We start from the raw sequence: 26,406 nt of genomic DNA, 5'->3' as shown, positions 1-26,406 counted from the left end.
CTACTGAGCGTGCATACTGTTTACACTTGCGAGCCGACACAGCAGATGTTTACCGAGTCCAGGCGGAATACATCACAGTTTTAGCAATAATTCTGTTACCTTGGTTTGCCTTTTCGGCGAAAAATTGTATAAAGAAAGAAATCAGCAGTATCGTTATTCTTCAGATCATAAGCTAATAGGCTAAGCTAGCAAATATTCTTGACAATGACATTGCAAAGCAACCCATTGACCCATCTGCAATCGATACTTGCGGAACGCGTTTTGTCTGTGGCATGACAGCAGCTGTGCATTTTCTTTAATATTTTATGCTGAAAGACAGTGAAGATGATACAGTAGCCATATATACAGTTAGCTAGCAAAAATAAAGCTACAGGAGTCATGCTTGAAAGCTCTCCCTAACAAACTCCGTCTTCCCGAATGATAAGGTATGCATGTAGTCTGCTTAAGCAACTCCAGTCTGTGTATGATGTAATCGCAAAGTATAAATTTAAATACCCTAGCAATGGCAGACTGCAGCTAGCTAAGTAGAGACATGGGCTAGTTAAGGTTTGCTATGTAGCTAGCTACGTCAGATGTACCGGTAAACTGTCATGTTACAGTTGGCCAGCTTCATTATAAAAAGTGTGTGTTTGTTCAGTGAGTACAACAGTGTCTCACTTTCCAAGCCACATATTCATGTTATCTAGAAGTTATGAGGGGGTTTCTTGTGCTACTTAAAATGTACAGAATTCCAACAGATATTGAGTTATCTTATCCGTCATCTAGGGAATAGATGGACATGCAGATAGACCAAAGGTCCCATGCGCCATGGCTCCATGTGAAGTTTATTGGGACCACCACATACCTGTGCCAACGCTGGTTCCTGTGCATGCTAAGCTGGGAGTGGCCCTACTAGCCCTCCTGTGCTTCCTAAACAGCTACGATGGGGACTTTGTTTTTGATGATTCTGAAGCTATAATCAATAACAAGGTAGGAAACACCATCTCTCTCTCTCTTACAGGCACACTACAGACTTTAATAATGATAATATGCGATACAAATTGTGATAACCTTAATAATAACTACAGACGAATAATGGTGTTACTTTGTGGTAAACTGTTTTGCTGTCATCAGTATATATTATTTTTGTTTGTGTTGGTGGCTACTGCAGGACTTGAATCCAGACACTCCCCTGAACAACATCTGGAGAAATGACTTCTGGGGAAGTAATTTGAGCAGCAACTCAAGCCACAAATCCTACAGGCCTCTCACAGTCCTCACGTTCAGGTACAGCAGGGCACACACTGCATACACACACTCACACATACGTGTAAACACGCTCACACATTCTAATGTAAACACAGATTCACACAACGTATACTTGGTGTATGGTGTCATAATCAATGTCCAGACTACATCTTAGGAGACAAACAACTATTAAAAACAAAAAAAGTATTTCAAAAAGGTTACGTGTCCATGGTCTTTACAGGCTAAACTACCTCGTGGCTGGAGGGCTGCACCCTGTGGGCTTCCATGTACTGAACATTGTCCTCCATGCTGTCATATCTGCCCTGATGATTGACGTGTTTGACATACTTATCGGTGGGCTGGCCTATGATGGTGAGGGGAGGAGACTCTACCAGGCTCCTAAGACCTCTCTATTGGCTGCTCTGCTCTTCGGCGTCCACCCTGTCCACACTGAGAGTGTAAGTGTACACGCACGCTCACACAAAAACACATTCTGTCCAGGTTCAAGTGGAAGTATGTCTACCAATGAGCCAAAACATCATCACCACATTGTCTTGTGGCGTATGCAGCACCAGGACTCGAAATAAACTTTTTTACTTGGTAGCACTAGTGCTCCTAACTTTAAAAAGTTAGGAGCACCATAAATATTGTAGGAGCACCCTCCAAAAATGTTATCATATAGTCTTTTCAGCTCTTCAGATTGTGCACGCTAGTTAGCTCCTAGTCTTGTGACAACGGAGCACAGTGACAAGGAGTGATTGATGGCTAATATTAACCAATCTAAAATCTACATTGAGGTTGATGTAAAGATGAACCTTAATTGGTTATGTAGCATTGGATAGAATGGTGGACCCGTCACTGTATCAGGTAACAGAAGGCTGTGCTGTCGGCTAATTAGCAAGCGTTTTGTAAATAAATTAAAACAGGTCACACCATAACAATTATTTGCACTCCCACAAATGCTTCCAAATATATTTTGAGGTCGCACAGATACAATTTTGGGAGCATATGTGACCAAAGTGGTCGCAATTTTGAGCCCTGAGGACCAACAGCATATTAGGCAGATGGTCATAACGTTTTGGCTCACAGATGTATATGTGTGAGCATATAGTGTGTCTGAGTGTATATATAGATAATACATACACACATGCACACACAAACACCCCATACTAACTCATACACTCACCCCAATCCACATTGAAAGTGTATGTATACACCCCACAAACTTTGTTCACACTGCAGTACACTTACACACACACACACACACACACACACACACACACACACACACACACACACACACACACACACACACACACACTTACCATCCACATTGAAAGTGTACATATACTTGTATATATAAATCAACACACACATCAACACACAATCACTGTGGTTGTGTCCACAGAGAGTTACTGACGAGAGAGAAGCCATTGTTGTCCCACAGCAGGCCGGGTTTTCATTGGATGCACTGTTGGCCATATTAAATGCCCTGGTTGCAATGTTAAAGTGGATTGTTTGATTCCTGTCATGTCGTAGTTCACTGGCACCGCCAGACATCTTTGATCCATCACCCCTTCCCCCCTCCCAGAGCTCCCCACCCCACCCGGCAAAAACAATGTGGGATACTGCGGTTGGATATTCCTGGTTGTATGCCTGGTAAACAATGACTTCTTCCTTTTAAGCCACAGCAATGCACCCTGCCACCCAGGGGTTGTGCTATTAAACATTCATTTGGGGCGCGTGAGTAGAACAAAAAGCTGTTGCCGTTTGGTTTGACAAAGGTGTGTGTTGTGGAGCATCCAGACTATTAGCAGTGTGGGTATGCTTATTGACTGGCTGTGCGTGCGTGCGTGTGTTTGTGTTTGGGAAGCAGGGCCTAGCTGGAAGGCCCCCCCCCCCCCCCCCCCCCCCAACTCTGTGCTCTTTAATCAGGCTCAGCCAGAACAGAGGGGATGGGAGCAGACAGACCACTGACTTGGACCTGCTGGATTTATCAAAGGAGCTAGCCCCATGACTCTAGCCTTACACGTATACACACACACACACACATTGTTAACAACACACACACACACACACACACACACATGTACACTCACGAGAGTCCTATAATTGGTCACTAATGTATCAGTATTGTAACAGCACAGGGCATAACAGGAGAAAGAGGATATAGTAATGTGTGTGTGGGGTATTTTATCTACAGTGGTGTGATGGTGGATCTACAGAGGTGTGGATCTACAGAGGTGTGGATCTACAGAGGTGTGGATCTACAGAGGTGTGGATCTACAGTGGTGTGGATCTACAGTGGTGTGGATCTACAGTGGTGTGATGGGGGATCTACAGTGGTGTGGATCTACAGTGGTGTGATGGGGGATCTACGGTGGTGTGATGGGGGATCTACGGTGGTGTGATGGGGGATCTACGGTGGTGTGATGGGGGATCTACGGTGGTGTGATGATGAGTATCATGGCATTAAAGCTAATTTGTCCTCTCCCTCTTTCTTTCTCGCTCTCCCTCCCACTATTACATCATCTACCTCTCCCTCCCTCCTTGTTTCTCTCTCTCTCTCCCTCTCTCTCTCAGGTGGCAGGGATAGTGGGTCGAGCAGACCTTCTGTGCGCTCTGTTCTTCCAGCTTTCCTTCCTCACCTACTGCAAAGCCTTTCACAGAGGTAGGCGTCTTCCCCTGACTTTTCCTGTCCCAAAGTTACTTTCGACAGTCTCTTGGTACCACTAGGCAAACACAGACCCCACGTGTACAGACTCCAGCTGCTCTGTGGCTGTTCTCTGCAGGGGGAGACAGGGGGGAGAAGGTGTCTGTCCAGTGGATCGCCTTCAGCCTCTCGCTGTGTGCTGCAGCCATGCTCTGTAAGGAGCAAGGCATCACTGTCCTGGTAGGGCCATACAAACCCTCTCCTCTGTTCTGCTCTGGTCTACTCTACACTAGTCTCCTCTACATTACTCTGCGATGCCGAAGTGTTGTGTCTTGTGTACTGGTTGTAACTGTGTGTCTCTCTCCCTCAGGGGGTGAATGCAGCCTTTGATGTGCTCCTCATCTGCAAAGTCAATGTGTTTGAGCTCAGCCAGAGGCTGCTGCTGAGAAGGAAGCCTGCAAGCGTGAGTTTCCCCATCGCGTTCCTCTACCCCTCCTCTTATTCCTCACCCCTCTTCTTGCCCCTCCCCCCGTGCACCTCTTCCCCCTCCTCCTCTTTCTCATCCTCTTCTTCCTCCACCTCTTCTCCCTCCTCCCTCTGCTACTCCTCCATCTCATCCACTATCGCATCCTCCTCCGATTTCCGAGGTCTCAAAATTCCCAGAAGAAGTGGTGAAGCGGTAAGACTTTACTATTTTAAGATAGCAGTATGACATATACTGCTGGCAGAATGACATATACTGCTGGCCTATCAGCTACACGGGACACTAGCAGTGGATTGGTGCTCTGTGTTACGTGGGTGGATGCTGACAGTGGATTGGTGCTCTTCGTCAGGTGGGCGGTATACTGCCAACGGGACTCCTGACTCGATTGGCTCTCCTGGCCGTGGGAGGAGCCTTACTGCTTTACTCGCGCTGGAGGATCATGGGAACGGGGCCACCAGCGTTCACTGAAGTAGACAACCCAGCCTCCTTTGAAGAGAGTGTGTTTCTCAGAGTAAGAATATCACCTGGTTAGCCTCTTTTGATCACTTAATAAACCCTTATTTTGGGTGGTAAATTGATTTTATTAACCCTAAAAAGCTAAAGCTGACTTTTTCAGTGCAGCCCCCAAACTCTGGAACAAGTTGCCTCTACAGGCCCATAGACAGGGGGTGTTCGGATAGTTCGATCTTTCCCCCCCACTGCCAAACGTCCGTTTTTTAACCTAAACCTAAATACAAAATGAGGGGAAAAAAGTGCAAAAAGGTCCATTTCCACTAGGCTTGCTACGGGCCTGTCTACATGTCAGGCCGGCAACTACACTGCATGTTTTTAAATCCTGTCCCAAGACTCATTTTTATTTGCTGGCTTCCACAGTATGACAGTTGCCTTTCTTTGTCCGTTTTGTTTGTTCAACTTGTTTTGTGTATGTATCGTGTTGTCTCATGTCTTTTGCTACTCTGACTGTACAGCACTCTGGTCGACGGCCGTTGCTTTAAAATGCGCTATATGAATAAACTTGATTTGTTTAGATTTGATTAATGTCTTAAAGAGAGATTGGACGTTTTTAACATGTCTTTCTCACCCCCCCCCCCCCCCCTTCTCTCTCTTTCTCTCCTTATCTCCACATCCCTCATGTACTTGTCTGACTGGTAGATAGTGAACTATAATTACTACTACTCTCTCAATGCCTGGCTGCTGCTCTGTCCCTGGTGGTTGTGTTTTGATTGGTCCATGGGCTGCGTGCCACTCATTAAGTCAACCGCCGATTGGAGGATGGTGTGGCCTCTGCTGCTCTGGTGCGTCCTGATAGGCTTGATAAGCCAAGCCTTATGCTCGCAGGACGGGCAGAAAAGGAGGTAAAAACACGGTCATCTCGCTCTCTCTGCTCTCCCTCTCTATCCAACTCTCCCTCTCTCTCTGCTCTGTCTATCCCTCTTTCACTCTCCCTCTCTGCTCTCTATCCCTCTCTCTCAATCCCTCTAACTCCATCTGCTCTATATCCTCTCATTCTCTCTCTCTCTAACTCTCCCTCTCTCTAACTCTCCCTCTCTCTTGCTCTCTGTACAGTAAATGAAATAAAGTACATGGATTTCTTTGTGTTGGACTCCTGATAATGAAAACGAACCATAGCCACTGTAGTGTGACCTGAACATTTTATCCTGACCGCTTCAGGGGCAACTTGAAGTTCTCTCAGTAGATTTTCAAGTGGACAGCCTGTACGTGCTGGACGAGGGAACAGTCAAAGAGTTCTGCAACAGGAACCATGGTTCTACGTGTCTGCCCCCATTTAATTTGATCCAGATCAAATCTCTGGGACTAGGCCTCAATGACCACAGTGTGGATATTCTCTCCCCTTTCACACAAGGTTGTTGTAAAGTTGATCACACGTGTGAACATTAATGAATACGACTGCGAATGTTGCAGTGTCATCCAGCCTGCTACCACATCTACTCTTGTAGAATGATCCAGAAGTGTCCATCCCAGCGACCTCTGACCTTGCCCCCCCCCACCTGCAGGACTTTGACCCTGGGCTTGGTGCTGATGGGGGTGCCCTTCCTGCCTGCCTCCAATGTCTTCTTCAGGGTGGGCTTTGTGATCGCTGAGAGGGTCCTGTACCTGTCCTCCGCTGGCTACTGTCTGCTGCTGGCCTACGCCCTAGGGGCCTGCTGCCTTCACTGGAGAGCACTCAGGGTAGGATCACCCTCAGTACATACTACACACCACATTCTACATACTACACACTACATACTACGCACTACATTCTACACACCACATACTACACACTACATACGGCGCACTGCACACTACATACTACACAATGCACACTACACACAACATACTACACACTAAATACTAGACACTAGAGCAGGTATATCTGCTGATCTACACCCTGGTGGCCTGCTGCAGCCACTGGAAGGCCTTCATGTGAAATCACGACACCAGATCGGCTTTGGACTGAATTAAACTCCATCCATCCAACCTCCTACATAACACACACTACAGTGCAGAGAACACTTAACACCATGGGCACCCAGGCTTCACTAGGTTCTGACATGGTACTGGCTGAAGCTTGCCGGATACTTAAGGAAGGACAACATGGGAATTACATAATATACAGTACTGTGCAAAAGTCTTATGCACAATCAAAATAAAACAGGTGAAGGAAAAATGCTTTAAGAAATAATGAAATTTAAATATTTAACAAAAGGTTTAGCAAAATTGCACTTTTATACTGCTGCACAAATAAAACAATTATATTACATATTTCATTGATTAAACGTTGCATTCAAATATGATACACTTAAACGAAAAAATGCAGCAACATTAAATTTAGATTTACTATAATTGGGTGTGCTTTGCCTTCGGCAAGGGCACAACCTTTGTTCTCTCACATATATATATATACACTCACTATTGTTTTCCTGTTTCTCTTTATTATTATTATATCAACTTCTTAGTTCTTCCGCAGTTTTTTGGCCTTTAACTAGTTCTGATACTTTCACCGATTCCTACAATTTTTGTATCAAAACGTTCAGCTCCTTCAGGAGATGTTGGCTATGACTTTTGGTATTTCTCACTTTTATACTTTTTAAGACATTAAGGTTTTTGTGCAAATTATTCTCCCATTAAAAGTAATGGTAAATCCTTTCAAATCATTAAAAATCTTCCTCTTTCAAACGTAACTACTTCAGCATACTTTCAGCTAGAGACACCATTCAACCTTTAAAACGTTCACAAGACATTCAGCTATTCCCAAATGGTTCAGCTTTTTCAAATATTCAGCTAATTTTGAATCATGACAGTTTGAAATACATTAAAATGTTTGCTCCTTCTTGAGTTTTATGAATGAGCACACTCTGCTGGCTGCTCTTTTTCTGAAATTCAACTAAATTGTCAAACAAATTCCTCTAACGTTCATATAGTTTAACTTACAGAAACAAGTTATACCTTAAAATGTAGGAAAAAGTGTCCTCTTTCAGCCTTTCAAATTCTCTCACTAACTTCAATGGAGAGGTGGGTAAAATTCGTCAGAGAAAGCGAAAGAAACAAGATTTTGAAACTGCCGGTAGAGTGGTATTTCTGACCGCACAGACATATAAAGGACATCTCTGGTTTCGGCAGTCTTGGGTCTCGGAAAATATCCTTATATTTTGGATTGGACGTATAGTTTTGCGTCTAGGTTAACTTGTTTGAGGTGTGGATTCTAGCTACATTAGTTATTCTCTCTGCCCAGCTCGTTAGCGATCACAGCTGCTCCATCGCCGTGGCAACCAAACAAACACGCAGAAGGAACATGTTTTTGAAACTGCAGGTAGAGTCGTATTTCTGACTTCACAGACATAAAGAATATCTCTGGTTTCGGCAGAGTCTTGGGTCTCGGAAAATATCCTTATTTTTTGGATTGGACGTACAGTTTTGCGTCTCGGTTAACGTGTTTGAGGTGTGAATTCTAGCTACATTTCTGTTATTCTCTACCCTCAGCGCGTTAGCAATCATAGCTGCACCATCACAGTAACTACAGACACGCACCACTTAGTCTCTCACACAGGTGATTGGTGCGTTTACTTGACCATGAGAAACCCGATTACTAGCAATTGTCGGTTTATGCCAATTATAGATTACTCCGTTTAGATGTGTAATTAGTTATGCGATTACTTAATAAACGCGTCTACATGATTCTTTTTATTAATGGTTGTATGCTCCACGGACAAAACTTGCACCATCATCCTTCTGCAACCAAGTGTCGCCGTGTCTTCCTGTATCGGCTCTACTGCTGTATGTTTCATTCCATCAACACATTGAATCCTACTAAGAAAGCCGAGTAAACGCACTCAATGTTAGGCTACATCTGCTACTGCTATTACTATCCCAACTATAATTTCAGCTGTTAAAACGATAATATTCTTGTTACGACTAGCTAGCCTACTTCTTCTTCTGTTTAACAGTTCAGCTTTCAGCTTCTCCCGCATTGTAGGCTGTTTTATCTGTTAGCTTTGTTTGATGATGCAGTTCAGCTTCCACACTGCCTCTTTTGTGTGACCCACACATTTTTAAAATTCATTTCAGCTTTCAGCTTGCGGGTATTTTCTCATTTCTCACTTTTATACTTCTTAAAATATTAAGGTTTTTGTGCAAATTATTCTCCCTTTAAAAGTAATGGTAAATCCTTTCAAATCATTGTTGGAATGCTGCTCCAGCCCCTTTCAAAAATACCTTTCAGTTGCTTTGAAGCTTCAGCGTATAACTTTCTCCAAAATTTTCACTTTTCAGCTTTTTTAGCATGGTCAGCTATCCCCATTCAGGTTTTCAGCATTCTCACTGCTGTTTCGCAGGAACAGCTTTTTCTAGTATTATTATTGGGTGTGCTTTGACTTCGGCAAGGGCACAACCTTTGTTCTCTCACATATATATTATTTTATTTTTTATTTTTACCCCTCTAAAACTCAGTCAATATTTGGCCTACATAGACAACGTAGGTGTCAAAAGTTTCGTCTTGGTAGCGATTGAGTTGCTTCTATTGGAATTTACGTTCCGTTGCATGGTTTAGGCTCAAGTTAAGTTTTTGTGGCAAAAAGTGAAGCTAACGGTGGCTAATTTGCTAGCCACAGTCACTGACGTTACTAACGTCACTAACGTCACGAAAACACGCGTTACTACCTTTGGCAGAACATTCGTTTCGCATCTGTTAACTTGGGGGATAGCTAGGCTAACTATAGCTTTACTGCAAGGCAGCTGCAGAAACGCCACAAGCAAAGAGGCCAGGGTGATAACTATTTACTCATTTTACTTTACTAGGATTTATTATGACATTACATTACAAGTAAACGATTTGTTGGTGAAATTATCATTACCTGTGGTTTCAAACCAGTGTTTCTCACTGCAACGCTGTAGCTTACGCGAGACACTACAAAAACATCTACAGTACACAGCTGTTTAGGAAATCAAACGGTGACAGAACATGTTCGGCACTCCCCTTACTTAGCGTCACTGTGTCCAATCCCGACCGGTTTTTAGCTAACATTCTGAGAAAATGCCACTTCAAATATTGATAAAAATAATCGTATCACGTTTTCAGCTGATTTACTGATTTCACGTTAAGCTTTAACTTCTTACCTTTCGAGCTAAATATTGTTTAAAAATTTTGAGTTAGCTTAAACTTTACTAGAGCCGGTCAAAAGACGCTGGCGCCGGTAAATTAGCCGTGCGCTACCCTTGTCCAAACCCGACCGCACTTCTAAACACTGGCCGCTGCTGTTTTTCTGGGGATATTAACTTGATCCAGGGTCACCAAACTGACCATCAATGCTGTCAACATATCCGGGGACATAGTTATGTCCTCCACAATAAGATATCACGCTTCAACATCTCCAAACTATGCGATAAAATCTCAATTTGACTGTATACCACCACCTGCTGGATGTTTTGTTGAACTCTTCTCAAAGTTTGCTAGCCCCCATCCCTTCCTCCCCTAAACTACAGATCACGTCACACATGATCGTGTATTTTCATTGGCAAGACAAAGTAGTGTTAAGCTAGCATTGAAATACACTCATATGCTAACACATAGTAGCAGTACGATGACAACAAAGACACACTTGTCAGAGTGAAGATCGTCGCCCAAGCGTCGCCCGAGTGTCGCAGAGTGGTCTTTCGGCCAAAGTAACTTTCCTATATTATTTACACATGTAAACGTCCATATATGTTCATGAAATTTCACACGTAGATTGTTTGGTATGCCTAAAATAATACTACTTACACTTTGCAGGCGATAGCAAAAGAAAATGCTGGCAAAAAGACCGGAAACTGAGTGTCCAAACCCCGTTCGGGTTTGGACAATAGTAGTTTACAGCGGTCGGGATTGGACACAGTGACGTTAAATCAAAAGTCTCTGACCACTAACCTGAACTTCATTGCCACAGCCTAAACTTTGTCAATCTGTTCATGAAAATAATTAATTTCAGCCTAAACCGTACAACGGAACGTTAAATCGAATTCAACCAACGCAATCGCTACCAAGACCAACACAGCAGTAGTCTAGTACTGTACCGTAGTAGAATTTACCGGGGCAGCTTCTCCACACAGGGCTATATCGCATTTTGCATTGTTACTGACAATGATCGCTACCAGTGAGCTTTTTATGAATGAGCGATTTTCCACTAAATAAATGTCAAGCTTATTTACGTTTTTGGGGGCATTTTTCAGTTAGCAGATGGTAATGTTTGAATCGCGATTCCATCTTCTACTGCCGGTAACGTCATAGAATAATCTTCAAAGGGGGTTCTTTATTAATGAATGAATGCAATATGAGTAGGCTAAATGCCTGAAAATATCACGAGAAGGGAAAACTTAAAAGGACGTTTAAGTCATAGAGAGTAGGTCAATTTTTACACCGTTCTGCCAAATTGATTCAGCTATGAGGCTGCCTCTTGCAGGGGAAATGAGAAGACGTCATATTTCATTCTACACTTAACTCGTATTTTGAGTTGTAAATGAGCAGCAAAAAAAAGATGCTTTTAAATCTATGTAATCTTTATAAATAATAAGTAGGCCCTATGCACTTTTATATAAAATATACAGAAATATTAGTTGTAAAAATGTCATTAAAAAATTTACCCCTGTGCAACCGACACAAGCAAGCACACCCTACAATTTCCCCAGAAATTGTACCCTCTCTAGTTCTAATTTACTTTTACTACAAATAGGTAAGGTACAAAACTTTCTGCATCACTATTAGTATCCTCATCTGCCTCCTTACCTGACGAGACACCAGAGATGTCGCCTACTAATTAATAAACTGCTTTGCGCAATTCCTGTGTTGTTCTTAATTACGAATTAAATAATAATAATAAAAGCTGCCCTCGTGTATACACCGCCCTCATCGAAACATATAATTCAAGAAAAGCTGTAGCATTTAATTGAAGAAATACAGTATAACACATTATTTGTGTAAAAGGTCTTGGGTGCCCAAGACTTATGCACAGTACTGTATGTCTGTTATTGTTGTGTGTGTTTGTGTGTGCGTGTGCAGAAGCCGTTCCGAGGTTGTTTGCTGGCTCTGCTGTGTGTGCATGTGGCTCGCTGTGCGCTGCGCAGTCACCAGTGGAGGTCTGAGGAAAGCCTCTTCAGCAGCGCACTGTCTGTCTGCCCGCTCAACGCCAAGGTGAGATGCGCGCGTGCGCAGTATGGGAATGCGCGCGTCTGTGCGCGTCTGTGTGCGTGTCAGTGTTCATTTTTGTCTGTCGGTCTCTTTGTCTGTCTGTGTTTGCTTTTTTGTGCTTTTGTGCTGGTCTCTGTGTATTTGAGTGTGTAACCTCGCTGTGTTCTCTAGGTCCATTACAACGTAGGGAAAAACCTGGCTGACAGGGGAAACAGCTCGGGTGCCATAAAGTACTATAGAGAAGCCGTCAGGTACTGCACAACAACACACCAGAACAACAACACACCAGCACAACAACACACCAGCACAACAACAAACCAGTGCAACAACACACCAGCACAACAACAAACCAGCACAACAACACACCAGCACAACAACAAACCAGCGCAACAACACACCAGCGCAACAACACACCAGCACAACAACACACCAGCACAACAACAAACCAGCACAACAACACACCAGCACAACAACACACCAGCGCAACAACACACCAGCACAACACCAGCACAACAACACACCAGCACAACAACATACCAGCACAACAACAAACCAGCCCAACAACCCACTAGCACAACAACAAACCAGCGCAACAACACACCAGCGCAACAACACACCAGCGCAACAACACACCAGCGCAACAACACACCAGCGCAACAACACACCAGCGCAACAACACACCAGCACAACAACACACCAGCACAACAACACCTGTCTGTAACTACTTACTGCTATTAAAGACCCTCCAGTCATGTGAGTAGATATGTAGAAAAAAATAACACAGCACAACAACACACCAGGGCCCCGTTCGTCGTAAGGGTTGAAGCTAAGTTAATCAATTGTCCCTTTAGCCCGTTAACATTAGCGAGATGAGTGAGAATAGCAAATATAGGTTCGTCAACGGCTGATCCGCATCCAAATCATGTGGTTAATTTCAATCAGGCTAAACTTATCAGGGAAATTGCACGTGCACGTCCTACTTCAAAAGGCAGGAAAGGTCGATCACCAAAACCGTGATTTTCTAACGGTATGATGGCGGAAAATACGAAAGAGAGAGCGGTGATAGGCTATTCTCGCCATCCGAGCAAACTATTATAATGAGTCTCTATAAGACAATAAGCATATGTTATCATGGCTAAGTCAAACACCGCCACCGCTGCCAGAGCAAGACAAGCAGCTTGGCAAAAAATTGCCAATAAGCTAAATGCGAAAGTTTTGGGGAAATGTATAGGCTCATTTTAAGTGCCTCATTACCCCAATCAATCAGATCACATTTCTTTAAATGTGCCTGCTGGTATAGGCTTAATGGAAATTAATAATCGAATGAGATCTTGCTAGCAAAAATAATGATCTCAACTCTTCTCAGAATAAGTAGGCTAGATAAAAACAAGGCCAAAGAGTATCTAATTGATACGAATACATAGACAATTATGAGGATATACTGCGCTTATATCATGTAGGCCTACTATATATGTGCATGTAGGCCTATGTGTAAATCCCTCTTTGATTTAATTGACTGGGACATGGCCAGGAAATATGATGAATTGATTCATCAGCTGGTTAAGCGCCAAGTACACTTTTCTTACAGCAACGCATGCTGCGGCTTTGCCAATGTTTTCTGCATCGCCTATACTGTATAAAAATGTAGCCTATAGCCTACCTGACGCAAAAAACCTCAAGGCTATGCAGTCTGAAGAACAGTTAAAGTTTCAAGTAGCTTTATTGTCAATTTCTTCACATGTCAAGACATAAAAAGGAATCGATATGATGTTTCCCACTCTCCCACAGTGAAACATATAAAAAGCACAGGCACAACAGATAAGACAAGACATTTCGTAAAACATAGCGTTACATATTCACATACAGCAGCATAACCTCATAATAAAGCATAAAGCTTGCTGCGGCGTGTGATATTTGCAATGTACGGCCCGAGAAGGTCTTGCAAATAAATGAGTCCTTGTCGGCTGAATCGATATTGCTCAAACAAGAACTCATCCGTGTGAAATAAAGGATCTTGGCAATCGCGAAGAACTATATTGGTATGGAAAGCTAATCGAACTAAAATATAGCTCCTTGGTCAACTGGGTCTCTCAAAAAGGGAGCTGCCATGTTATTTTCCGGGGGTGTGGCAAGCTTATCCAGCTACACTTACGTTAGCCTGCTCTGGAGCAGGTTAGTGCTAATTGATATGTTACTATGGTGATTTATCGAAAGTTGCTTCCACGAACCAAAAAGAGGGGCGTTTTTTATCTTAGCCTGAAAATTAGCTCGCTAAACTGCTTAGCGAGCTACGACGAATACCCCCCAGCACAACAACAAACCAGCCCAACAACCCACTAGCACAACAACAAACCAGCACAACAACTAACCAGCGCAACAACACACCAGCACAACAACTAACCAGCGCAACAACACACCAGCACAACAACACACCAGCACAACAACAAACCAGCACAACAACACACCAGCGCAACAACACACCAGCGCAACAACACACCAGCGCAACAACACACCAGCACAACAACACACCAGCACAACAACACACCAACACACCAGCACAACAACACCTGTCTGTAACTACTTACTGCTATTAAAGACCCTCCAGTCATGTGAGTAGACGGGTGAATGACGGATAAGGATTTTAAAATTGAAAAAAAAAAAAATGACAATAATATCACATTTAAGGACTTTCAAAACTGTTTACAGTGTTGCGTATATAATGCAATTGCATGTTTTAATTTTAAGAATGTAATAAACCTTTTTGTTGGTGATTCACATATTTTTCCCAAAGAAAATGTAATTCCCGGGTAACTGTAATTAATTTTGAAATTAGTCATATTACTACCACTGTTGGAATATACAAATGAACTGATATTTATAATTGGAGCTCCTCAAACAATTAGTGCTCAGAAAACGACATTTTACTCCCAACTAATATAATCAATTTGGAATTTCATATAGACATGGGCTCATTTCTGGCTGTCGATAACTCAAAATTCAAAATCAAATTGTAATTTTGGGAGGAATAAAAAATAAAAAATTCCAGTAAAGAAAACAAGACTATTGATGTATCCTTAACTCAACAAATAACAGATTTGTGTAATTTAACACAAAAATATGAGTTAAATTACTTGGCTGTGTCATTGTTAGCCGGAATGATATACTGTTAGACGGAAGACATTCTGCAAACATTTTCAGGATTACCATAAAAACCATCTTTTGTATCATTTTTCTTACCAACACTCAAACTTGAAACTAAATAAGAGAAATTGACAAGTTTGTAATGATTTTAAAATGTTTTAATAAAAATGTTAATTGATTAATTTCACTTAACATTACATAACATTTTTATAAAACACTTAGGAATTAACATATTTCATATATTTTACATAGAGAATACATTTAAAGAGTAACATACTGTTTTAGTGACATTTACATTTATAACCTCATCTAACCATTTGAGTTGCCAACATTTAATCAGACGAGTTTAAATCAGTTCATGAAGAGAATATAGGAACTTTTGAACATTTCCAAATGAACTTAAAAAGACATGTTTGTGACAATATGGGCATGTGACTACCACATGTTTTGGAATGTTTCCCAGTCAGGGATACATAGTTGTGATGAGCGGTTTGTTAATGGCTCAGGCTTCGATAGGATGGCTTGCATGTCAGACACGTAATAAAATATTACATCTGGGGTTGTTGGCCACACAAAGGCATTTCTGCCCATTGTCTGTCGCATGCAGCTCACTTCAAGTTCATCACCAACCAGATTTAGGACTTGGCCGACAAATGGCTGTGCATCATATTTAACTATGACAAACCTTCCAACAATATCTGTTGTCATAGTATGATGTGGTGTTGTTGCTGGAGCACTGGTGGGTAATTCACACACATTCATGTCCACTTCATTGGGACTGAAGCAGTCACAAATGTTACCCTTCCCTCGGCTGCAGAAGCAGGACAGCTCTCTGTGACTAAACTGTCCAGGGGTAAGAGACACAATCTGGTGAATTTTCATTGTGCCCTTCACAACAGGTAGCTTCTCTGGTACAGCTTCATAATGTTTCAGGATGTCCTCTTCTGACACCCAAAAGTACTTGATAGAAGAGGCTGAGGTCTGTAAAGTTTTATAGAGCTCTTTTGGTGTCTGAATATCTGCTCCCATTTTCACCCTTTGATCAGCCATGCGCTTTACAGCACCACCCACCCCATCAGGTGCACCTTTACCATGGGCTCTCTCAGAGAAATTCCAGGTCACCTCCTTGAACCCCCAAATAAAGGGCAGCGTTGTCAGGAGATAGAAGTTGCGCTTATTTCTATATTGTGTAACAGGCCCATCACTCATGAAGTGGATGGATGTAAGAGTGGGCTTCTGCTCCTTCAAGTTCTTTAAAATTGGCTCAATGTGTGCCACACTGCTCTTTCATCATGGCGAAGGCTGTCCGAGATTGTGGCATATGATTGGCTCCCATCGGATGTGTAGACCACACTGGTGTGAATTGTAACCTGTTTACGACTTCCACCAAAATGGAAAGCTTGAATCTCGGTGTGGAGCTTGCAAGCATAGTTTTCCGAGAAATCCATGTGGACCACGACCTCTGTGTCACTGATTGTTTCTTTCACTTGTCTGCACTGCTCAACCTGGTGTATCCAGTTGTAGTGATGTTTGGCAAGCAGATCAAGTTTTTCATTCAGTATTCTTTGTAGGTCCTGCCATGTTCCACATTCAGCTTTTTTCACAAAGTTTGTGAATTCCTTCTCACCAGAGGTGGTCTTGACCCTTTCCCACTGTAGCCATGTGGTGGTGGTGTTCTGTTCTTGAGGAGCTATTTCGACATCTTTGTAACAGCACTTAACACAAACACAATACATACAATCTTTTCTAAGAGGATCACACACAATAGATGCCAACAACTGTGAAACACTTGCCACTTTTACAAAGCCACTTTGAAATAGTTTCTCCACAAGCATCTGGACGTTTTCGTGGTCAATGCAGGCGCAAGTGTTGCGATCACTTGTTTTAGGTTCTGTGATGTAGAATGGGCGCAAGCGCACAAACTGTCTATATGACAGTGTCAGTTCCTTGTGTTTCCTTATTGTAGTGTAAATGTAGTTCTTTCATGTTTTTTTGTAGGACTCTTCTTTGAACGTTCTCTTGTTTTTTTGTTACTGTCTTTTTTTCCAGGTAAAAGTCTACTATTTTCATCCCTACACAGGAAGCGAGTAACCTCTGCCTTCTTTACTGCAGAGAGTTTCTTGGCTCCACGTGGCTTGTGTTTCTCACTGACGCGTGTAGCACTTGTTTTGTTAACCCTTTGCAGACGTTTTCTTAGTTTCTCCGATTTTTGGTGGTCTGGGTTGGGGTTCTCCAAGAGTAGACCCATTCATTGAGACTGGAGTGTCGTTCATTAGATCATTGACTTGCTTTAATCTCTCCCTCCAATTCCTCTGGTTTACCCTCCACTGCTCATCAGCCGTACAGGTGTTTTGGGGACTGGCCTTGATTTGTAGTAGCTACAAACAGAAATAATAATAAAAGTATTAGATTGTAATCAATTTCACTACAATCTTATTTTCAAAATATGACAGTAAATCTGTAAAACGATATGGCTTCATAAACAATGGCCACGGGTATAGTCTGACACATTAAACTAGTAAACTAATTAGTGTGAACCTATTTTTAAGAATATTTCAAGTTTTCTTGTTACATACAATCTCTTCACTTGCTTATCACTATAATACCTTGCTCTCTTTTTCTCAAGATACTCAGCCCTAGCTTCTGCATCGGCATTTTTCCTGGCTCTGAACCGTCTCTGCCTCTCTTTATTAGACAGAGGCATCTGGAAGGACAGAATTGACCTTAAAATGTCAGAATCTATACTAAGGCTTTAATCAAATGTTGCTACATTAATAAATGATTAAATTATTCATGTTTGACTGATAACATTACAACATTCAAATAAATGATGATGACCCATGTGACCCATGGAATCATATGAAATCAAGATTAATTAAGGAAAGAATATGGGGTGAAAACATAAATATGTAAATAATGTTAATATGTTAATATAACTATGCATAAAAGTTTACAAATACTAATAAAAAACTAGATTGTTATACATGTCATTCTAGATAACGAATGACATGTCCTGGCTAACAGAGGTTTTTTGTTATCCAAGAATGACAAGCTGGAGTGTAGCGATTGCGCGGGAGCTTAACGACTGTATTTCCAGTTTTTGACATATGATGATATATGATCAGTATTAAATAAATATATTTAGTTATTCACTGTATTCTGCAGTTATTTAAAGGTAGGATATGTGATGTTATCTGCATTCCATGCATTCGGCCATTTACCCCTCCTGCACTCCGGTAGTGGACAATATGATGGTGAGACAGCGCTGAATTTTTATTTAAATGACAAGCTGTTATCCAGGAATGACAAAGCTAAATTTTTTTCTTTATAATCAGGCACTAACTTAACCACCTATGGAAAATCACTACTTAGCTATCATCACTTTGAGGTAATCTTTTAGATCAAATAGATAGTTTTTTTATATAAAAACATTATAAATGTTTTGTAAGTGTTATCCAAAAGGACACTTGCTATTGATACAAAGTGCACCAGTGACTGAAAAGGTCAAAAAATCTACATATGAAGAGACGCTTACTTACTTTGGCACATGTTTTGGGGCTCCTTTGGGTCTTCTTTTTGATACAATATGATGTCACATGACATTTCAGATTGCATTATGGTCCAAAATGGTCATCGATGTCTGTTATCCAGGACTGACATTTAAGAAATCACAGTTTGGAGACAGAAGTCTTTCTGTCATAAAATTGTTTATAAGCTTAGTATTATCACTATATGTTTAGGTATCATTGAAAACATCAGTACTATTATGCTCAAGTATATTTGAAATACTTTTATTCATATATATATATATTTTAAAATATTTTTCTGTTCAGATTTTAAGCCGGGACAGTTACCCAGAATGACATTTTGGGAGTTTTGAGCTAAATAATTCCTTAATGATATGATGTTATTTATATTGAATATTCATATGACTAATTAAGAAGGGAAGATTGAGTCATTTTATGTAGTGTATTTAAAAATGTAAATATGTTTTATATCATGAATATGGTTTGGACACCACAATTGACATGCCACGTCATTGACCCAGATATGTAGAAAAAAATATGAAATTTAATAATCAGTTTTACTATCAACACACTCTATTCTGTGTATTAAGCCATCACCTTAAAATTGAATTTTCACTTCTAAGGTCATCCTGACTGTAGCCTGTGGTGAGATCCACAGTGGGGGTGTTTCAGAAAGTGGGTTTAGTGAAAACTTAGAGAATGTTGGAATCGATGGAAACTCCGGGTTTACAGTTTCAAAGAGCCAGGGGTCTCATTTATAAAATTGTGCGTAGGATTCTTACTAAAAGTGTACGTATGCCCAAAAGCCTAAAATGGCGTACGCACACAAAAATTCAGATTTATAAAACCGTGCGTACGCACACCTGTACGCAATGTTCCCTTTATAAATCACAGATTACCCACAAGTGTGCATATGTGAATCAGCATTGTACCCCGCACTGAACACGCCCATTTTTAACCATAAATAGTCAATGCAAAGCACCTCATGAATGCTAATCTAGTATCTCATCATGACCCTGGCATGCGGTTGTTCTTTACGGTGAATCATAGCGCATGACAACTTCTCAGACACTGTTAGCCTATTGGTGGAGCCCGAAAATTTGGTGGCCGGTAGATCACCAATTAAAAAAAACTGTGCGAGTGGCGTCAACTGTGCCAGTGATACCGCGAGTCGAGATACAATTTGAAAACAAAAGCGTTTTGTTATGAACAGTAATCTATTAAAGTCTGGACTGATGACGTGGAGTGTAGCGATTGCGCGGGAGCTTAACGACTGTATTTCCAGTTTTTGACATATGATGATATATGATCAGTATTAAATAAATATATTTAGTTATTCACTGTATTCTGCAGTTATTTAAAGGTAGGATATGTGATGTTATCTGCATTCCATGCTTTCGGGCATTTACCCCTCCTGCACTCCGGTAGTGGACAATATGATGGTGAGACAGCGCTGAATTTTTATTTAAAATTTGAGTTGGATTGTACAAGGTGTTTATGGAACAATTATCACTCAGTACAAACACAAATAACACTGCTGGATTTAATCTTCATGATAATGATGAAATCGAGTGAAAAAAACGTGTGTGAGGAAAACAAAATATATAAATATTACGAGTAATGTTCTTCCCACATTCACTTTCTGCAGTCTGACTACAGTACGGTCATCTGCGTCGCCAATTTCAACTGTTTCCAAAATGTGCGTAGGCCTATGGAAGGTTCAGAGTTTGCGTGGAGGACCGCACATTCTCCCGTCAAGTTTGTTTTTTATAAATCACAACCTGTGGAAAGTGGCGTACGCACATTTTCAGCCCCGTTTTGTGCGTACGCAAGCTTTATAAATGAGACCCCAGTTCAGTGTTTCTCTGAGTAAGTAACTACGGCAACATACTCTGTGAAGCTAACCTTCTTGCTAGTAGGTTTGAATTAACTAACCCTGAGTTTGTCCAGTTCTACTCTTTAACTGAAACCTTCCATCTGAATGTGTCAGGCATGGCATGTCATTTTCTAAAAGAGCTAGGCTAAATGGTTTTAAAGCAGAAATGCTCTGCAGAAATATCAGTCGGGAGAGGGTGATCAGGCCCCGATTGCATGTTTTATCATTCCCAGATTAATATATTTTCGAGCCTTACCATTTTTCTGCAGAATCAGTTATCTGAACAATATTCTCAGCCCTCATTCATATGACACAACGTGGACATGCTCTCAGTCAGGAACACTTAACATGGAACCAGATGAGTGAGAAGTCAAGAGATACGATATGCCACAATCATTAACAATTGATCCATCACTTCCCCTGTGTCATATAATAGCCTATGCCTTTCATTTTGTGAAGTGTTCTTTATTCCCTGTAAGTAAAAAATCTGTCTTCCTATTGGCTATAATGTCAAGTGTGAATATTTCCAGTGAGCTCACATTTTGAGACTTGTATGGAAAAAAGCATTTACTTTCAAATGGATACAATTAAATACTCGTAGTGTGGAGATGGCTGACAATTAAATAAGATATTGCTTAGATGTAGCCACTGAATGTTGTTTAGTGAAGATCACCAACATCGCAATTGCTTGTATTGCAATTATACCCCACTCGTTTAAAGTAAATTTTTGTATTTCATCTTCAGTTGCTTCCAAGTGCATTTAGTGCCTGTTGGTTTGCAGGTAAATAATTATACAAAATCTGCTCACTCACCCACACATTTAAGAGTTGAAGAAGGGGAACACAAGATTAAAACAAGCCACACTCTGTAGCCACAAGCCAACTCACTTTCTTTTGCTGCTGCTATAGTATTGCTTTTTTATATATGAAATATTGGATACGGCATAAGCTGTCCTTAATATTTTGAGTGGTGAGAAATAGGCGGTTTGAGTAATTGATTTCTCCTGTTGCCATGATGAATAGTGCTATATGTGTTCCATTGATGAGGGGGCTCTTTATATCCTTGTGCGCAAGCTTTACTCAGGGTTGATTAGAGTTGAAGAAACACATTTTTACCACTTGTTCTGAAGCCGTCAACTCTTGAATTTCACAGCCCAGAGTCAGTCATGTTCACCCTGCTTTCTGAAATACCCCCCATTGTCCACCCCGGGGATTGACCTAACCCTGCTGTCTCTGGCCAGGCTCCACCCTACCTACGTCCATGCCATGAACAACCTGGGCAACATCCTGAAGGAGAGGGAGCAGCTGGACGAGGCCGAGCGACTGCTGGCCAAGGCCGTCTCCATACAGTAGGTGGCGCTGTCCCTCCCCAGAGCACCGGCTGGGTCCCCTCCTTCGCAGAGCCCAGGGAACACCAGCGGTACTGTGGCTAGGAAGGCCTGTGTTTTCGGCCCCCGATCCATCGGCAAACTTTGGTCGGACAGAAATGAGGGTTGCGTATGATGGTGAAGGTGTATCTGCAACGTTAACTGCAGTGTGTGTGTGTGTTGTTCCCAGACCGGACTTTGCCGCAGCCTGGATGAACCTGGGTATCGTTCAGAACAGCCTGGGGAAGTTCCAGGAGGCAGAGCAGAGCTACTGGAACGCCATCCGTTTCCGGAGGAAGTACCCTGACTGCTACTACAACCTGGGACGCCTGGTGGGTCGTCACACACCGCCTAGTCACGCACCGCCTAGTCACGCACCGCCTAGTCACGCACCGCCTAGTCACGCATCTGTGGGTAATGTGTCCTACAGTATGCTGACCTAAACAGACACCTGGACGCTCTCAACGCTTGGAGGAACGCCACTGTGCTCAAACCTGACCACAGCCTGGCCTGGAACAACATGATCATCCTTCTGGACAACACAGGTACACACACACACACGCAGGTACACACACACACACACACACACACACACAGGTACACATGCAGCCTGGCCTGGAACAACATGATCATGTTTCTGGACAACACAGGTACACACACACAAGCAGGTACACACACACACACGCAGGTACACACACACACACACACAGGTACACATGCAGCCTGGCCTGGAACAACATGATCATCCTTCTGGACAACACAGGTACACACACACACACACAGGTACACATGCAGCCTGGCCTGGAACAACATGATCATGTTTCTGGACAACACAGGTACACACACACACACACACACACACACACAGGTACACATGCAGCCTGGCCTGGAACAACATGATCATGTTTCTGAACAACACAGGTACACACACACACACAAGCAGGTACACACACACACACAGGTACACATGCAGCCTGGCCTGGAACATTATGATCATCCTTCTGAACAGCACATACAATCAGGAGCAGCATCATGACTGTGTGTGTGTGTGTCCTACATGCACACTGACTGATCATATATTCTGGATCGCCAGTGAGAGAGCTTCGTATTCATGCTTCCTCACTCTTGTCATTTCTTCAAAGTCTCACGGGTAGGCATTGTTCCAACATTAACAGTGAAGAGACAGAAAGCTCTACTTAGGGAGGGGGGGAACAGGGAGGAAATTTGATCTCAGCGTCCAACATGATTAGAGCGGAAGAGCGGGAATCAGCAATGCTTGAAATTTATGTATTAAAGCTTTTGTGCGCCGAGTGTTAAAGGCAGTCTTCCCTGCCGTGTGGAGAATGCTCTGATTTCTAGACGCCGCCGCCGTTTTGTCAGAACCCTCTCCCAAGGGGGCGGAGTCTCCCAGGAGGCCCCGGGAACCGTCCAATCAGGGCCCAGCGTGTCCCCGATCAAACGCGGGTGGACACAGGCAGGAGAGCGCCCCCTTGGAGCGCCCCACCCCCTCCCCTACCCATTTGTTCCCCCAAAAATCTGACAGACAGGGAGAGTGTGCACCCCTCCCACCCCCCAAAAAGTGAGGAAGAACAGAGGATGTCATTTCAAAAAGACAAGAGGAGATGGGTGTTTTTTGTTTGTTTGTTGTTGTTGTGTTACTCCCCTCCTCTCTTCTTTGTGCGAACCTTCCTCTTGAGACAGAGCTGAGGAAATGTAGACTCATGGACACACACACACCAAGAGACACCCACACACTCATAGGAATACACTCGCCCGTAGAGACTTAAGGGCACAGGGTATGATTGAGTCCCCCCCTCCCCCCCTCTCTATCTGCCTTCTCTCTCTTTCTGCCTCTCTCTCCCTTTCCTTCCCTCTGTCTGTCTCCCTCTCTCCCCACAGACATCAGACAGGTCACTGACAGAGATCAATAACTCAGTGGTCCTTGTGTTCAGCTCTAATTAGGAGACTAAAGTGCTCATCCATGCGCAGAGAGGAAAAACTCTGCTCTAGACACCACTGACTAGGTCAGCACACGCGTGCACACACACCACACACTCTCTCTCGACAACACTTTCTAGGCCAGCGCGCGCACACACACACACTCTCTCTCTATCTTTCTCTCTCTCTCTCTCTAAACACCACTGAGTAGACCAGCACACACCACACACACACTTTCTATTTCTCTCTCTCTGTCTAAACACCACCGACTTGGCCAGCAGACACCATATACACACACAGACACACTCTCTCAAAACACTACTGATTAGACCAGCACCCACCCCACACACTCTCTAAGCACTACAGACTCATCCAGCACACACGCCGCACACTCAAACTCTAGACGCCAGTAGCTGGTCCAACACATACGAACACGCTCTTTATACACCATCGGAGTTAACGTCATGTACAAATTGGCACTGCATCATTTGGCCAATATATATATTTTTTGGGGGGGGGATTTTTGATATCGCTGGCATCACATGTCATATGTCTATGTAAGACCAGGGTCATTCACAGTAGTTTCACCTCTGTATTGTTTCCATCTGTGCTGACGCCAGTCTTGCTGGGGTCTGGATCTCCACCTTCCACACTCCTCTTCAGCCCTCCATTTGTCTTCTGTGTCCTGTCGTCTAGGCAACCTGGCCCAAGCTGAGATGATAGGCCGGGAGGCGCTGAAGCTCCTCCCTAACGACCACACCATCATGTTCTCATTGGCCAACGTCCTTGGCAAAACCCAGAAGTACCAGGTCAGCCTCCACCAATAGGGCAAGGTTTTATCAGAGCTTTACACCAGCAAAACACACACCTGGTTTATGAATGGATCAGTATTGACAGTAATTACTCAAGTTTATATTCACTTACAGTAAGTGTATATTCACCATGAGTTTAGAGATTGTGTGTTTGGGATGGGTTCACTGTGTGTGTGTGTATATATTCAGTATGAGTTCATGTGTGTGTGTCTGTCTTGCAGGAGTCTGAGGGATTCTTTCTCCAAGCTCTCCGGATCAACCCAAATGCTGCTAGTTGCCATGGAAATCTAGGTAAGACATTACTGCTCAAAGTCAGTATCAATAATGCTACTTTGATACTTCGCAATAAATGTTTACATTTTGAGTAACCCCACTCTCTTTGGGAGTTAGATGGGTCACTTTATTTGTATAATATACAAATAAAATATTTTTTTTCAGCATGAAACGCAGAGACACAAACAAGATCAATACACAGTCTGAAAAATCTGTGTAATTAAAGTCTCTCTGTTTCCCCCCCCCCTCATCTTCCCCTCCCTCTCTCTCTCTCCCTCTGTCTTGCTCTGCCAGCGGTGTTGTACCATCGCTGGGGCAGACTGGAGCAGGCTAAGAGGCACTATGAGCTATCTCTGAACCTGGACCCAAACGCTCCCGGCACCAGGGACAACTACAACATGCTGCGACGCAAGCTGGACCAGCAGCAACGCACCGCACCATGACCACGGCAAACTGGACCGCACCGTGACCACAGCAAACTGGACCACACCATGACCACAGCAACTGGACCATACCGTGACCACTGCAAACTGGCCCATAGCATTACCGCTGCTAAATGGGCCACATCGTAATCACTGCCAACTCAATCGGCTACAACAAGTCAAACCACAAAACGGCCCGGCCGCAATGGACCGCTCCATGACCGCTTCAAACAAGATACAAGGAAGACTGCCCAAACAGACTGCTCCCTGAGGAACAGAAACACTGCAAAGCAGAGCAGGTTGACGACCGCGACCACTGCGGAACGGCCCTGGTCACATGCCTGGTCCTGGGGGCCAGAGCGGAGCTGACTCCACCACTGCATGCTGCAACACACACACTTATATTCATCCTTTTTTTTTCAATTTCATTCCAACTTTGTACTACTTTCATTATTTAAAAAAAGGAAATAAAGACCATGATTTGTTTAAACAAGCTTTATTGTCATTCTCTGTGATGGCCAATGCAGTCCAAAATGATTTACTGCATCATACATAAAGAGTCTTTGAGGAGGTTTTTGACCAGCTATGACCAGCTGAGTTGTATGTTTTGAGTTCATGTGTCCTTGTTTACAGCAGGGTCTGCGTTGGCAGGTGTTCCTCAATCCTGGCTCCTCAGCCACATGTCTGTCCAGGGCTCCTCAGGGTTCTCTGTCCTGTATCATGTGGAACCCATCCGCAATGAACCCTCTACTCTTTCATCTCTGACCCTGTGTTGTGTCAGCTGGCCGTGTGTGTGTGCGCGCGTGTGTGTGCGTGTGTGCAAGCGCCTGCATTCGCACGTGTGTCTGGGACCGTCCCAGAAAGCCCTTGTTTGACTTGTCTCTCCAAGGGCCTCGTGTTCTGGAAACACTGGGTTCTTATACTGCTGCCTACACTGTGTGTTTGAGAGAACGAGAGAAAACGAGACAGTTTCTACACTGCTTGCTCCTCTGAAGCCAGAATGCATTTTGAATCAATTCCAGTTGTTTAC

The 26,406-nt window shown here is 43.0% G+C and overlaps 1 protein-coding gene across 3 annotated transcripts; it reads left to right on the top strand.

The window, feature by feature from the left end:
* tmtc4 (transmembrane O-mannosyltransferase targeting cadherins 4) lies at window positions 1–25,857 on the top strand. 3 transcript variants are annotated; one of them, XM_067255148.1, is made up of 18 exons: window positions 1–425; window positions 766–969; window positions 1,151–1,266; window positions 1,469–1,685; window positions 3,811–3,898; window positions 4,020–4,120; window positions 4,251–4,343; window positions 4,714–4,875; window positions 5,517–5,719; window positions 6,380–6,554; window positions 11,893–12,024; window positions 12,193–12,272; window positions 21,806–21,913; window positions 22,122–22,263; window positions 22,362–22,476; window positions 24,566–24,678; window positions 24,903–24,972; window positions 25,249–25,857. In XM_067255148.1, the coding sequence occupies exons 2-18, from the start codon at window positions 808–810 to the stop codon at window positions 25,395–25,397; spliced, it is 2,226 nt and encodes a 741-aa protein (XP_067111249.1). In that variant the 5' UTR covers window positions 1–425; window positions 766–807; the 3' UTR covers window positions 25,398–25,857. The 3 variants fall into 3 exon arrangements, with proteins under 3 accessions (XP_067111249.1, XP_067111247.1, XP_067111248.1); XM_067255146.1 differs by having other exon boundaries at window positions 4,251–4,559; XM_067255147.1 differs by lacking the exon at window positions 11,893–12,024 and having other exon boundaries at window positions 4,251–4,559.
* Window positions 25,858–26,406: the final 549 nt, after the last annotated feature.

Source organism: Osmerus mordax, chromosome 2, assembly GCF_038355195.1.
Source record: "Osmerus mordax isolate fOsmMor3 chromosome 2, fOsmMor3.pri, whole genome shotgun sequence".
Taxonomy (NCBI): domain Eukaryota; kingdom Metazoa; phylum Chordata; class Actinopteri; order Osmeriformes; family Osmeridae; genus Osmerus; species Osmerus mordax.
Note: the sequence above shows the minus strand (reverse complement) of the source record. Positions and strands in the feature narration are given on the sequence as shown.